This window comes from Papaver somniferum, chromosome 8, assembly GCF_003573695.1.
Source record: "Papaver somniferum cultivar HN1 chromosome 8, ASM357369v1, whole genome shotgun sequence".
NCBI classification, from domain to species: Eukaryota; Viridiplantae; Streptophyta; class Magnoliopsida; order Ranunculales; family Papaveraceae; genus Papaver; species Papaver somniferum.
The window spans coordinates 49909257-49925232 of record NC_039365.1 but is presented as its reverse complement, the minus strand read 5'-3'; the positions used below and the strand labels follow the sequence as shown (position 1 = coordinate 49925232).

At 42.4% G+C, this 15976-nt stretch overlaps 1 protein-coding gene across 1 annotated transcript; it reads left to right on the top strand.

Moving 5' to 3' along the window:
* The first annotated feature begins 6482 nt into the window (after window positions 1-6482).
* On the top strand, window positions 6483-7019 carry LOC113305538. The gene has a single exon (XM_026554560.1). It carries the CDS (start codon window positions 6483-6485, stop codon window positions 7017-7019), a length of 537 nt encoding a protein of 178 aa, XP_026410345.1.
* The last annotated feature ends 8957 nt before the right edge of the window (window positions 7020-15976 follow it).

Below are 15976 nucleotides of genomic sequence, written 5' to 3'. Positions count from 1 at the left end.
TCTTTGATGTATGGGGTATTGAATTTATGGGTCCGTTTCCTAATTCTTTTGGTAACCTTTACATCCTTGTCGCTGTAGAGTATGTATCTAAGTGGATTGAGGCGGTTGCTTGTAAAACCAATGACCATAGGGTTGTGATTGAGTTCTTGAAAAATAATATTGCTATAATTAGTGATGGAGGGTCGCACTTTTGTAATGGACCTTTTAGGCTTTTGATGAAGAAATATGGTATTACACATAAGGTAGATACCCCGTATCATCCAAAGACTAGTGGTCAAGTAGAGGTTTCCAATAGGGAGATAAAACGTATATTAGAGAAAACAGTTAATCCTAATCGGAAAGACTAGTCGTCTAGGCTTACAGATGCCTTATGGGCTTACCGTACAGCGTTTAAGACCCCCATTTGAATGTCACCTTATCGACTTGTGTATGGCAAGACATGTCACTTACCTGTTCAGTTAGAACATAGAGCATATTGGGCTGTTAAGCAGCTAAATTTTTCACTCGACAAAGCAGGATCCCATAGGAAACTCCATCTCAATGAGTCGGAAGAAATACGTAGTGATGCATACGATAATGCCAAGGAGTATAAGAACAAAATGAAACTTTTGCGTGATAAGAATATTTTAAGAAAGTCATTTTCTCTAGGTCAAAAAGTTCTTTTGTATGATACTCGCTTGCATCTTTTCCCTGGGAAGTTACGTTCTCCGTGGACGGGTCCTTTTATTGTTAGCATTGTCTTTCCTCATGGAGCTGTTGAGATCGAGACACCGGATGGTAGTAGTTCTTCGAAGGTTAACGGTCAGAGATTGAAACCCTTTTTAGAGCCCTTTCCTACAGGTGATGTTGAGGAGGTCCCTATGGAGGACCCTGTTTACCCTTGATTGACCATCGAGGCGATTGTATGTTGTATATTAGTTTTTGATTTATTTCTTCACCCAATTACTATCTTTACGACTTCTCTCTTTACTGATTCCTCATGTTACTTTACTTTTTGGTATTGCTCTTTCATTAGAAACATTGAGGACAATGTTAGATTTAAGTTTGAGGGTGGGGAAGAAACTTTTTGTTAGCTTTTAGTTGCAATAAATAAACTCCAGAGCCTAGAAATTTATGCTTATTAAGGTTGGCGCTAACCAATATAAGTGGATGGGAAAATCTTGGTTGTAGGAGTTGAGGAACAAATCTAATTAGATGGAAACATCTAAAGAGTCTATTCATAAAAGCACAGAGCTCAGGTGTTAGAATTAAAAAAAAAACATGGTAGTTTCGCCATATCTCGTTGAATCCTAATCCCTTCTATTTTTATTTCTTAAGTGATTTGGTGGGGCACACGATTCAAGTTGTTACCATTGCTAGGTGAATTGGAGTGATTGAGATACACAAAAAAAAAAAATTGAGACCAGACCATCAGACCAACCGAAATAAATTCAATAAAGTCGACCACTGGCGCCCTTGTATATGCCAGTTGTGTTGACCTAGAATTAGGTTTATCGAACAGTGGTGCCCTTGTATATGCCAGTTGTGTTGATATTAGTCAGACCGGTATCTCAGTTCATTAGGATAGGTTCATCTTGGCAGAGGCCTTCAGACAGATATGGGAAACACCGTTCACTTTAAACCATCGATTTTTTCTATTTAACCATCTTCTTAATCTTTCCATGTGATTGGTTGACTCCGGTTATGATGTCTAGAAACTATCTGAGTAGAGCTCTGTCACTTATATATGAATTATAGTATGCTGAGTGCAAACTCGTGTACAACAATTGGAATTTCGCATCAGGGTACTTCCTCCTGTAGTCAATGAGAGTATGCCAACCAAGGAGATTCTTTAGTGCCTCCCAAGGTTCTGCGTAGATAGCTAGGGTATGGAGTAAAGGTTTTGTGGGTACACCTCTGGTAAACCCTTCGGAGACAACACTCCGCCGCTAGGGCCACCTAGCGGTTTAACGACTTGCTGCACGTGCTAAGTGTAGTCATTTTATTTTGTAGATTTGATTTGCTCGAGGACTAGCAAATAATAAGTTTGGGGGTATTTGATAGACACATTTTTGTGTCTTGGTTTTCCTCAATGTCTGTGTTGTTGGAACTCGATTCTTGTACTGATTTTGATGTTTTGTGTGTTCGTAGGTGTTTTTGGAAAAATACACTTGTGTGGAAAAAGTTGCTCGAAAAGTGTTATTTGGACCCACGGAGAAAAGTACTAAAAGCACCCTCATTCGGGGCACCTCAGTTGGGCTCCTGCTATTTGCACCCCCGATTTGGTTAGGGGGACACCGTCTTCAAAATCCAGTTTTGGCGGGAAAAGCTTACAGGCTATGGCAGATTTAGGGTTCGCATTTTGGACGGGAATCAAAGAGACTAAACGGCTGAAATTCTTTGGGATGACGTGATTGGGCTTATCAGGATTGGTAAAGGCCTTTGGTTCGATCCAGTTTGGCTGGATATTCCGCGAGAAGAAAACAGGGTAACACGTTCAGGAGAGAGGTGTTCACGGGATTTCTTGTTGTTTTGGAAAGATTATATGTGTCTGGAGCGTTTTGAATCAACCCTACAGCGTGTACGATCATGTTTGGAGTATTTATGCATCATTTCAGCGCGTGAAATGTTAACTCAGGGAAGAAAATATCCGAATATTATTTTCTCTTTACTGCCGAGTAATGGAGAATTATTTGGAGTTATGGAGGATATTTATTGTGCACGAGAGTCTATATAAGGTGTTGAGGAGTAATAGAGGGGGTGACGGAGAGTTTGGGAGAGTTTTGAACACCACAGAGGCGAGAAATTGGAGTTGCAGAGAGTCACCATTTCTGTTGTTGTCCAAGAACACGAAGAACAAAAGACCCACAGAGACAGTTGTTTTTGCTATAGTAACAACGACAATTAGGTTTTATCGTTCCCTGTAATAGTTCGGTTTGTAACAAATATAATTGTTAGAAACCCGGTTTTAATCATTTTCACCCATATTCATCATTTGTAAACCCTTTGAGCAATAAAAATGATTTTTGAGCGTGTTTCCAACATGATGATGAGCTAATTCTCCCACAACCACGGCAATGAGGAAGCTATTTACGCATGAATAATTGGTAACTATTTTATTTTCTCTAATTTATAATTCACTCAATCACTGCTTTTGCAGAGTTTTAAATTGTTTGCATAATTTTCTCAATTAGTTGTGATTCAATCTGATAGGTTATACTTTGTCTAGTCAATTGATAATCTATGCTTAGGGAATACAATTAATATTTGAGAATTTGCCTGATTATTTGTGAGTTAAGAAATAAGGGACTTAAAAGATAATTAGAGTTTGTGGTTATTTACCACATTCATTCATGTGTAATAGTGGAATCAGTGTCTTGGTTATTTTTAATATCTTGAATCAATTTTGCAATAAGTTCTCTTTATTTTTTTAAGTTTTATAAGTCTAAAGTCTATTGCTTTCACAAGTCTCAACGAACCTATTACTACAACAACTTGAAATCACATCAGGAAGAAGTAGAACCCTTGATTTCGGTAGAGAAAATGATAAAAGATTTACCCGAGGAAAAGACAAAGCCCGATACAACTATGGACGGACTAGAAGAAGTAAACCTCGGCTCAGAAGGAGAACCCCGATGCGTGCGTATCAACAACATCTGGAAGAATAAGAAAAATCACAATTGATTAAACTGCTCCGCGAGTATAGAGATGTGTTCGCGTTCACACATGATGAGATTCCGGGCCTCGACAGCAGCCTAATCGCACACAAACTCAATGTCTCTCCCGAGTATCAACCCGTCCAACAGCGGAGACGTAACTTTTCTGAAGGGGTAGAGTTGGTTATCAAGGAAGAAGTGGAGAAGTTGTTGAAGGCTAACTTCATCAGACAAATCCAACACCCCACATGGTTAGCTAACATCGTCCCAGTAGAGAAAAATAATGGCAAAATTTGATGTTGCGTCGACTATCGAGACCTAAACCGAGCATGTCCTAAGGATGATTTTCCAGTACCAAACATTGACATAATGGTAAATAATACGAGCTGATATGGTATGTTTTCTTTCATGGATGGATTTAGCGGATACAAACAAATCAAGATGTCGGTAGAAGACGCGCACAAGACGGCTTTCCAAACTCCATACGGAAATTTGTTTTACACATTCATGCCCTTTGGATTGAAGAACGCGTGCGCAACTTACCAACGAGCCATGGTAGCTATCTTCCACGACATGATGCGTCAGATCATGGAAGTATACATTGATGATGTGGTGGTAAAATCTCGAGCGCGAGCGGATCATCTAACCATCTAAGGCACGTTTTCAACAGATGCAGAAAATACCATTTGAAATGAATCCTCTCAAATGCGCGTTTGGTTTCACCTCCGGAAAATTTCTAGGGTTTGTTGTTACTGACAAAGGAATACAAATCGATCCAGACAAAGTCAAAGCAATAACCACTATGAGATCACCGAGAAATGCAAAATAGCTGCAAACTTTTATTGGTAGAGTGTCTTACGTTCGACGGTTCATTCCGGGCCTGGCGCAACTGTTGTGCGCGTTTACACCATTACTGAAGAAAAACAAACCGTTCGAGTGGGGTGAGGAGCAAGAGTAAGCCTTCCAGAAGATCAAGGAATGCTTGATCAGTGCAAGAGTCCTACGACCCCCTGTCAAAGGCGAGCCTCTCTATTTGTATACAACGTTTACCAACATGGCGATTGGAGCGTTATTATCTCAAGACCTTGGTAGTGACCAATTACACCTAATCCATTATATCAACAGAGGGTTCAGAGACGCGGAATTCAGATACTCAAGGGCAGAGAAAGCATGCCTAGCACTTGTCTATGCCACGCAAAATTTATGATCGTACCTGCTCGCTCATGAAACCATAGTGGTGGCCACGGCTGATCCAATTGCCTACTTAGCAACAAAACCCGTATTATCCGGCAGGATAGCTCGCTGGCTGCTACAATTATCCGAGTTTGAACTGAAATATCAGCGGGCGAAAGGAGTACGAGGGCAAGCACTCGCGTACTTGTTAGCAGTGTTCCCAGGAATGGGTATGACAGAGATAAATGAGGAAATACCTGGTGAGGTAGCGGAACTCAAAGAGGAGGAGCGCTGGACAATGTTCTTTGATGGGTTTTCATACGGCTCCTATGGAGGAGCAGTAATAGTCTTCGAAACACCTAAGAAAGAATTGTTATCATTCGCTTTCAAGCTAGACTTTGAATGTAGCAACAATGTGGCAGAATATGAAGCGCTAATTCTCGGATTAAGATTGGCGGAGGAGCTCAATCTTGGAGTCGTTGATGTCAAAGGAGACTCAGAGTTAGTCACAAACCAAATATCAGGCGACTTTCAGGTAAAAGAAGCACATCTGGCACCATATCGAGCAGAATCCCAAGAGTTGATTGCAAGAAGGGGAAGCACCGTCGTGGAGCATACAGGAAGGTTCATTAACAAACACGCGGACGCAATGGCTACAATGGCGGCTAAGATACAATTAAACGAATCTGACGAGGGCACTATAATCGTAAAAAGAAGAGCACTGCCCAGCACATGGAAAGAGGACGACGCATTCGAGTTAAAGGATGATTGGAGAACAGCGTATATCGAAGATCTGACTAGAGGGGCGGACGATCAAGTGTTTCCCGTCAAAGTACTAAAGAAATTTTTTTTAATACGAGGAGCATTGTACTTTCGAACATCTGGAGGCGCTCTGTCACGGTGCGTAGGAAAGTCACAGGCACAGGAAATATTGAATCACGTCCATGAGGAGTCATGCGAACATACAGGGGGAATCCCGTTATACCGAAGGTTACAGAGGATGGGCGTATATTGGCCAAACATGGAAGTTCAAGCAGCTGTGGTCCAAGATAAATGCGATGATTTCCAAGCACCCCCCGCAACAAACAGAAATATGCAGCGTGGATATAGTAGACTGGAGGCAACCCTACATAGATTTCATCCATCATGAGCGTCTGCCGTCAAATAGACAGGAGGCATTGAAAATTCAAAGGAAGTCCGATCGATTTTTCTTAAGTGAAGGCATCCTTTATAGGAAGAGTTTCGGAGGAAAGGTATCACGTTGTCTATCACAGGAAGAGGCGGAAACAAGTCATGGCTACAACCCACAATGGAGAGCACCAGGGAATGCGGAAGCTCTTCTTGCAGCTACATGAAGCAGGGTATTACTGGCCCACAATGGAATTTGATACCGCAGAACACATAAAAAGATGTCAGCAATGTCAAAGTCACAGACCATTAATCCATGCCCCACACACCTGGCTGCACAGTGTCGTCACCCCATGGAATTTTCACAGTTGGGGACTTGACATCATTGGACCAATAAACCCAACCTCGTCCGGACGTCATAAGTATATCGTCACCGCAACCGAGTATTCTACCAAATAGGTTGAAGCTATACCACTTCGAGACTACTCAGGTGCAATAATTGCCGCTTTCATCAAAGAGCACATCATATGTCGATTCGGGGAACCTATGATCATACGTTCAGATATTGGTACTTCTTTCGTTAATCAAACTGTCATATATCTGTTGGATCAATACGGAATCAAGTTCCACACCTCGACTGTCTACTACCCGCAGGGGAATGGACAGGCTGAAGCTACCAACAAAAAACTATTAAAAATATTAAGCCGAATGGTATATGATCATGATAGGATCTGGCACGAACAGTTACCGCTTGCACTCTGGGCATACCGTATCTCCAGAAGAAGTTCTACAGGCGCGTCACCTTATTCCCTTGTGTATGGAGAGGATGAAATACTACCAGCGGAAATTTCTATACCATCTGCGCGTGTAGCCATGGCTAGTCTCACTACTCCGGATGATGTCAGTCGATTTGCGCACCTGGATACCATAGAAGAACGACGGGCCAAGGCTGAGCGGCTCTCAGATAAGTACAGACAGCAGACAACAAGATACTATAACCAGAAGGTAAAAGAACGAATCTTCAGCGTGAATGATGTAGTGATGAAAATTGCACCGCACGTCCAACATAATGAGAAAGCATGAAAGTTTGCTGCTAATTGGCAAGGTCCTTACATGATAAGTGAGGCGGCATAAAGTGGATACTACTACCTAAAGAGGATGAATGGCTCCCGCATTAATACTCCTATCAATGGTAAATGGCTCAAAACTTACTACGCATGAACAACTTAATATACGACGGATGGCTAAAAATATAATAAAATTATCTATCTTATATTCGAACTGAGTCATGATGAGTTATAGTATTTACCATGCTTAAACACATCAATAGTCCAAGAAAGGGCTAGGCTTCGTGCATGGCTTTAGATAAAGTGCACTAATAGTCCAAGAAAGGGCTAGGCTCCGTGCATGGATTTAGATGAAGTGCACTAATAATCCAAGAAAGGGCTAGGCTCCGTGCATGGCTTTAGATGAAGTGCACTAATAGTCCAAGAAAGGGCTAGGATCCGTGCATGGCTTTAGACGAAGTGCACTAATAGTCCAAGAAAGGGCTAGGCTCCGTGCATAGCTTTGGATGAAGTGCACTAATAGTCCAAGAAAGGGCTAGGCTCCGTGCATGGCTTTAGATAAAGTGCACCAGTAGTCCAAGAAAGGGCTAAGCTCCGTGCATGGCTTCAGATGAAGTGCACTAATAGTCCAAGAAAGGACCAAAATCCCGTATAAAACTTGATGAGATGCGCGGAAAAATGAATTAATAGACATGATAAAATAGACAAGCTAAACCAAGCAGAATTCATTGATTAAGATAACAAAACGGCACAAAACTATATAGTAATGACGTTCTTAAAATAACTTCTACACACCCAAGACAAGAAAAGCGTAAAAAAAAAAAGAAAGATAAAGACAGTAAGTAATGCAGTAAACATAGGTTAAAGGAACGACGAAAGAACAGAGTTCGCGCGCCTCATCCGGACACGAGCAATAGCCAGGCCGTCTTCCATGCGTTTCATCCGATCACGGGCACCCATAAATACCTCAAGAGCCTCATCAGCAGCCATCACATTTTCTATCGATGGATCCACCCGACTGGTACTTAACTGATCAGCATAAAGATCCATAGCTTGAAAATATTGCACTTGACTGATCCCAAACATCCCTTCGCGCTCTTGAACGAGTCGAGTATTACCAGTGATAATAGTCTGTAGTAGTTCCACTTTTCGTTGCTTAAGAGACACACGTAATTCATTAACCGACTCTTCCATTAGAACTTGAACAAAACAACCTATTGCTTACAAAACTAAGTTATATATTCATAACAAAAAAAAAGTTACATAACTTTAAGTTGACTCAGCAGCAATTAACATATGGCAGTGAGCAATTTCTTGATCCATGTCTTGCATCATCAAAAGCGCTTCTTCACTCTGAGTGGTATCTACAGCTAAAGCTACTCGTAGATCTCCAAGCAGTTGATCTACCTCGAACAAAATTCGCTCAGACGCGTTACCTTGACGGGCTATTCGGGAAGTCTCCTCTTGCTCCTCTAATGTTTTGCGGGCATGCCCTTGTACAACTAACCTATGGGTCCGTAAATCTCTCAATTCACTCTTTAACACCAACAATCATGGAAGTTCAACTGGCTTCAACGCAGGATGCATTAAGGCACGTATCATACATAAAGAAAAAGCATAACCATGCATCCGGTGACTGGGAAAATGAGCAGCGGGAGTGTTATAATCCGCAATAACTTGCTCAATATCTAACAGGGCATCTATATCCTGTACTAATTGATCAGCTGCATCCCGGGCGGAAACCGCATCATCCAAAGCACTCTGGATTTCGAAAGCAACTAGTCTGAAAGATTGAACTTCCCGAGCTTTTAAGAATGCTTCATAACGCTTGACAAACTGAGTGCGTGCCTCCGTACGAACCACCAGCATCGTCTCTCTGATCAATTCTATCTCAGCTTTCACAAGTCGGAGGCAGTATAACTCAAAACCTCTCCTAAAAGGGGATATCAAGGCTGGCACATAAACTAGAGCCAACACATAACCATGTAAACGCTCATCCATGAGGAACTTAGTAAAATATGATAAGCAGATTAGAAAATAAAACATCACACCGCTACTAAGAGGTTATTTATAAAAAAAAAAAATTACACTAGTACATTCATTACAATGATGCATTTGTTACTACTTCATAACTGCTACTTCATAACTACCGTTATAACTTCCCAACGCAACGAAAATGAGTAAGCATGCGCTGCTCATGACAAAAGATAGTCGCTCATGCCAACTTGCATTGTCTACTTCAAAAATTATCTCGAGCAAGGCATATCACGCAGACAAGACGACTTAGATACTTCATCTCAAGAACCAATCTAACGCGACCAGCCATAATGGTTCGGTGATCAACTACAACAACTCTCATATATATACATAATCCAAATAACACGATAATCAAGATAATTTGCATTACAACAAAAAAAAAAAAAGACTAACATAAGACTCTTTAAGATAATGAAGAAGAGCCGACCGCAAGAGAACGGCAGAGGGAAATATCTTCGTCTAAGTCTTGCATCATCAATTGAGCTTCCTCATACTGAATGGTAGAGCCAATAAAAGCTCTACGCATTTCCTCCAACACTTGATGAACTTCGTGCATGATTTCACTAGAAGCACGAGCTTGTCGAGCTATGTCCAATGTTTCCGTATGCTCTTCATAAGACTTCCGGGCCTTATCCAAGACCATCAGGCGATTGGTCTGCAACATACCAAATTCATCTTTCAAAACGAGTAAACGAGATAATTCCGCTCTCATATCAGTAGGATGGATAAGAGCAGATACAACACACAAAGTTAAAGTACATCCACGGAGGTTCGGGCCAGACTGCTGAGAAACAAAAGCATGACAGTCGACTATTTCCTGCTCGATATCCGTCGTCATGATTAGAGCTTCCTGGAATAAACGCTCAGCTTTATTTCGAGCGGCTACGGCACTATCCAAGGCACGCTGAATGAATATAGTGACACGCCCGGATACTTGTGCACCTCGAGCCATTGAATAAGTTAAATGTTGCTCGTCAAAGCGCGCGCGCATAGATACTCTGTTTGCTATCCTAACATCCCTAAGAATCTCCACTTCAGATTTTACCAATAGCAACAGAGTTAGCTCATGATTCTTTTCATAAGGAATTACTAGTAATGGTACCGGAGCTAAATCCAAAGTATGCCCATGAAGACGACGAGCCATCAGCTGTAGAAATATAGCTAGCAACCAAAGAAGGAACAAACCATAAAAATAAAATATTCACTCAAAATGAGGAAAGGGGAAATCGAGAGCAGAGATAAAATAAAATAGTCACTCAAAATGAGGAAAGGGGAGATGCATATATAGGTAACCAAACGCATTAAATAAGTTACAACAGAAACATTTTAACCGCAACGTGTCGATATATCAAAGAAATATAATCATGAGCACAGTACACTTACGGGATTTACGAGGGGATGAACTATGTCCCTGAGTGTCGCCTTTAAGATCGCTATCCTCTTGAGAATATTCGTTGATAAAATGATCTGAGTCTGACTCGTCCCCATCACCTAACATGTCGTAGGGAGTGAGAAGAGGATGATTGGGATCTTTAATCATTCGAACAATTAGAGGACGAGTAGAGTGAAGAGTCATACTAGGAGAAAGTACTTCAGGACCGCTCTGGATAACTGCACGACCGAGTTGACGCTCCACACGCTCAATAAAAGTACTGGCAGATGATGACCCACTTTTGGAGCCTGCGTAGAAAATGAAGAAGAAACATTAGCGATCCGGGAAGAAGTCCAACGTGGATTGGGTAATATACCAGCATCTCGTCTCATCTTCTTAGCAAGTCGATCGTCCCTCCACTCCTCAATAGGCAGGTTAATATACTCTTCAAACATAAGGCCTCTAGGTTTGCATCCGACAGGCGGTGAATTCTAGAAATATGTGGTGAACCAAAATAACTAAGCAAGTGACTTAATAAATAAATAACATGAAAGAGTAAGGGAATAACTTGGTAGGAGGAGGAGATGCGGCCGAAGGAATTTGCAATGGTTTCATAGGAGGAACACGCTTCTTTTTCTTGGAACTGGATGGGGTAAGAGAGCTACCCTTCCCATCCCCTTGAGGAATCCCTTCACCTGGAAGGGGATCCCAACTGGTTGAGCAAGAGAGGCTACCTTTATTGTTGGAAGATATCTTATACTTTTTAGCAACCTCAGCATTCAACTTCACATGACCTGAGGCATGCATCTCCCTAAAGTCCTTCTCGGTCAAAGGACAGGGAGCACAAGGCTCCTTGATGAGTAGGTTGAGCACATTCCGGTTAACACTATCACGGTACCCAAGCCATTCCCTGGTAACATGAACTTGGCGGCGGGGTTGAGGATAACTAAGATCAAATAAGGACTAGCGGTCGCTCATTCGAAGCCCGCTCTTGAAGACGAAGCGATCAAAGCTTTTCCGGATCTCCTTGTCCTCGTCAATCGAAGAAGGAAGGAAAACATCAAAAGGAACCCCCTGATCGAAACCTAATTGCCGCGCGACACGAACATTGTTGTACGACTCGAAATAAAATTTCCCACCATAAAAGCCAGGAAGACGCCCAGGTAAAACGGAGACGAGCATATCAAATACATCCGCTGAAGGCATCTCTGCTGAAGAAATCCTTCGTGGGGTTTGGCTAACAAAGTTATAGTGGAGATAACCAGTGCGACCATCCTAATATGTGAGGGGATTAAATTCTACACCCTTGTCCATGAAGTCCTTGAGCTTCTCCTTAGGGTGATGACCTTTCTTGTGGTAAAGAGCCATCCGGGGATGACACTCTGGTTTTGTCGCCAGGCGCTTAGAACCATCTTTTCGAATGACTTCCACTTTCTGAGAAAGGGACAGGGGATCCAAATGAGGAGGCCTATACTTCGGGAGGCGCTCCAAAGTCCATGCTTGAATGAAGTTGGCAGGAAGGAAAGTTTCGACCGTATGGGATCCATCCACGCGAAAAATATCACGAACCAGCAAATCTAGATGATGATACAAACCACCCAAAAACATAGGGGCAAGTGGGAAAGACACACCGAGAGACATCAATACCGGCATAGGGATTAGCTCGTTCTTGATAGTATCCCGGGGACTGTACTCAAAGATATCGTGACAAATCCAAAAGAGTAGAAATGCAGCCAGTTCCGCTCTATCCGTTTCCCCCTCACGAGGAGGAACACCCTTGCCAGGAACAGACTGTAGAGGAGCCCAGTACTTAATCCAACATGAAAAAGAAGCTCGACGTTGCCCAAACTTCTGTCTTTGACCGCCTTTTACCTCCTTTTCATCATCATCCCCTTCAACAGGATAAGGCTTTTTCCGAGCGGCTTTCATGGAATATGCCATGAGTTTCGAGGAAGATGAAACATGTACAAGGGAATCATGCGGGTTTGACGTGGTAACCTTGTTTTTTCTCTTTGTCCGCTGGGGTACCTGTCTCGCCCGGGGTTTTAACCTTGAGCTCGTCGGGTAACTGAAAAGACATGGACTTCGTCTTAGCCTTGAGTAAGCGGCCCTAAAGCTCCTTGTCCTCGTCATTTAGAGATTTATAAAGACAACAGATATCATAAACTAAGGAACCATGAACAGGCAAACCGGTAAGTGCCACCACATCCTCTAAAACGGGGTTGCTTCACCCCCAGGAAAACAAAAATGTATGAGGATCGGTTCCCTAGCGCGCACATATACGATTTATGCTATCATAATCCCGCCGGACATCCCTAAACTTGGAAGACTCCAAAGCCTCCTCTATACCCAGAGAACGAATGATATCCGCATGGTTCGGATTCGAGCGAATGTAGTCAATCCATGGCTTCCAAGAGTCATGCGATTCAGCGGATGAGCGATGATCAATCATAGGAAAAGTGTAATCTCCCCTATGGACTGCCAAACGAGGAGAGTCTTCGAAAGAAGGCACAGTAGGAGAGTCGTACTGAGGACGAATAATCCGTTCTACAAGCCCGGACGGAGGAAATGGGTGAGGATTGAGCATGCGCGAGATACAAACGTCGTCAGCGAGAAAAGAGTAGCGCCATCATCCCCAGCAGGGGGTCTGATTTTATCTTTGATACTGGGATTGTGTACGAATTCTTCTAATGTATATGACTCATGCCTAGGAGGAGAGTCGCGGACGGGAGACCCGTCGGTCATGATGAACGAAGAAGGAACAAAGGAAAGAGAGGGAGATGGTAAAAGATGAAGATTTTTGGGGCGAGGTCTCCTCTATTTATAGGAGGGTAAAAGGAGGAGTGGTTACTTGATAGACCAGTAACCGACGTCTTCTAAGAGTCACGAACTTAAACCGCCCAATAACTTCCCTTTACTATCATGATGCACACGTGTGACTGTTGACATGGTATTTGATCAGTCAAACAGTCAGGGGACTAATGTTGATACATGAAAATGATTAACCATATGAATAGCCTCTCCTTAACCTATCAAGGTCCCCCCTTTCTAGGAATAAAGGGACTTGGGGACTAGGCCTAACCCATTAAGATGGGAAGTTCTAGTCCACACAAGAACACACTAAGGAAATTGGGCTTTGGATTAAAGAGAAAGGCCCTTTAGTGTTTGGTATTATCTTAAGGAGAGGGAAATGGCAGTTTAGTAATATGGTAATCTTATGTGTGTTTATCCATAAGAGGGCCATTATAAAAGGAAAAGAGGCTACATTTCTTAAGATCATCATTAATTCCCCACTACTTCCATAACCATATCTTCTCCTTGGGAGTACTTTCTGTGATTAGGGCTAGTTTCTCCTTCCCACCTTTCACCCACGAACAGACTCAGAGATCCTTGGAAGCTTGTCTGTTGGCTCTTGAGAGAGCTAAGAATGCTGCTAAAGTTGCTGAGGACGGGCGTAAAGCTGCCGATTCCGCCCTGGATGCTGAGTCTTCCAAAGCCATAGGTTTGTTTATTCTTTCCATTATCTTTGTTTTTGTTCTTGTTTGGTTGCATAGTCCTGAGACAACCCGCGCCTGTCAGCTGGTAGCCCTAGTGAGCTTAGACATCTTCGGGAACGAATATCCAAGTTGACCTCCGATGTTTGGTACTATCATAAGAAGTCTGATAGGATGATGAACGTGACTGTTCATAATGATGCCCAACTTTCTCTCGAGGCTGCTCATAACGCAGATCTAATGAAGCAGATGGCTTTGCTTCGTAAAGAATGTGACGAAGCTCTTAATTGGAAGGAGAGTCTCATTTTAAAGCAAAATGAGGGTATTTCCTTAGTTGAGAGACGCCTCTCAGCCCAAGAAATCATCCGCAAGAAATATCATCCAGATTTCAAAGATGATTGTGCTTCGTTAGCTAAGGTTACTGCAGAGCGTAACGTTTTGTCTTCTGAGATCTGCTCTCTTAAGAGTAGACTTATTGAGGTTGGATATGCATCATCCTCCATGTCCCATGCATCCTTGGTTAGGAGATTGGAATAATTAGAGAATATTTACCAAGTTTTATCCTCTGAGAATGCTTCGCTCCAGATTGATGTCGATGATATTCGGGCTGAATGAGATACCCTTGTAGAAAATATCGAAGCTTCTGAGGTGGACCTTGCTGAGGCCCAACATATTTTAGAAGAATCCCTTAGCCATGCAAGAGGTAGCATAGGGTCTTTTATATTTCTGGCAGCATTCTTTGTTTCCTTTGTTGCCTTGGCTTATTACTTACTCTTTTGCATCCGCAGGTCTCCAAGAGCAGCTGGTGGGTGCAAACGCCAAGATCAGTCGTCTTGAAGGACAAATATCTTCACTGGAGATATCTCGTCAATTTGATGTTGCTGCTAAGTTTAAGGCTGAGTCTCTCCAAGAAGCTAACGATCATCTTATCGCTCAGGTGATGGATCTTTGTCAGAAATCGGCTTCGGATCTGGAGGCTCAGTCTTCTAAGATGAAAGTGCAATTTGATCATTCGGCCATTGACTATATCAATGCTGCCTTTGCTGAAGCCGAGCTCCAAGCGGAAGGAGTTGTCTTTCCTCGTCTTCCTTACCCTTAATCATGCCGTGTCCAGTCTATCTTAACTGAACTCTTTTTTGTATTATTACCCCAGATGAGGGGCCCTTGTATCGTCTCATTTTCTTGAAACAATGCTTCGTGATGGTTTGAACCTTTGTTATCTGTAACTTTTAAGACATGTTAGTCATATTTTGGTAACATTATTACTGTACCTATGATTTTGCATGAATATCTTGTTTGTATACGTATTGTGTCTAGATGATTGCACATTCAGGTCATCACAAGGTGCTAAGGTATGTTTAACCTTGGGTGGAACATTCATCGTCCTACCTAAGTATCCTTTGGACAGAAGGTACCGTGGTGGCGAAGGCTCCTACGTGGCAATAGTTTTCCTATAACCCTACGTGTTCAGCGCGAAGGCTGCTTTACTTCGACAAGGTATCTCTATAGGGGATATCTTACTTTTTTTTATTGCCTCATGAATGGATCCATTACTTCGAGGATCCGAGTATTGACATATGCGCAGTTATGTCTTGCCTTGTCTCATCGTCAGTCCTGACGGAGGGTGTCTATTCTAACCCAATTTGTATCTAATCAAAAATTGACTTTCTCTTAGCAAAACGTTTCTTTCATTGATTAGTAAGGTTAATAATACCTTTTATCAGGGATAGAACATGGTGGGCTATTGCCCGTTCCCTTCTTCTCCTGAGTAATCACCATTCTCTTACGGGTAGTACTTTTTTAGGTACATTACATTCCAAGGGTGTTGCAATACTTCACTTTTGAGGGTCCTTAGGTAGTATGACCTTTTTCCAGCGATGTCGTGTATGATGTAGGGCCCGTCCCACATTGGATCTAGCTTTACCCACTCCTTCTTTCTTTGGTATGGTGGTATCTGACGCAACACGTATTCTTCGACCATAAAGTTTCTAGGGATGACCCGTTTGTTGTATTCACGAGCTAGCCTTCGTTGATAGTTTACCATCTTTTGAAAATCCACTTCTCTCCTTT

Bases quoted from the DNA above. Each gene is read 5' to 3' on its own strand.
- LOC113305538 (XM_026554560.1), top strand. From the start codon at position 6,483: ATGATCATACGTTCAGATATTGGTACTTCTTTCGTTAATCAAACTGTC.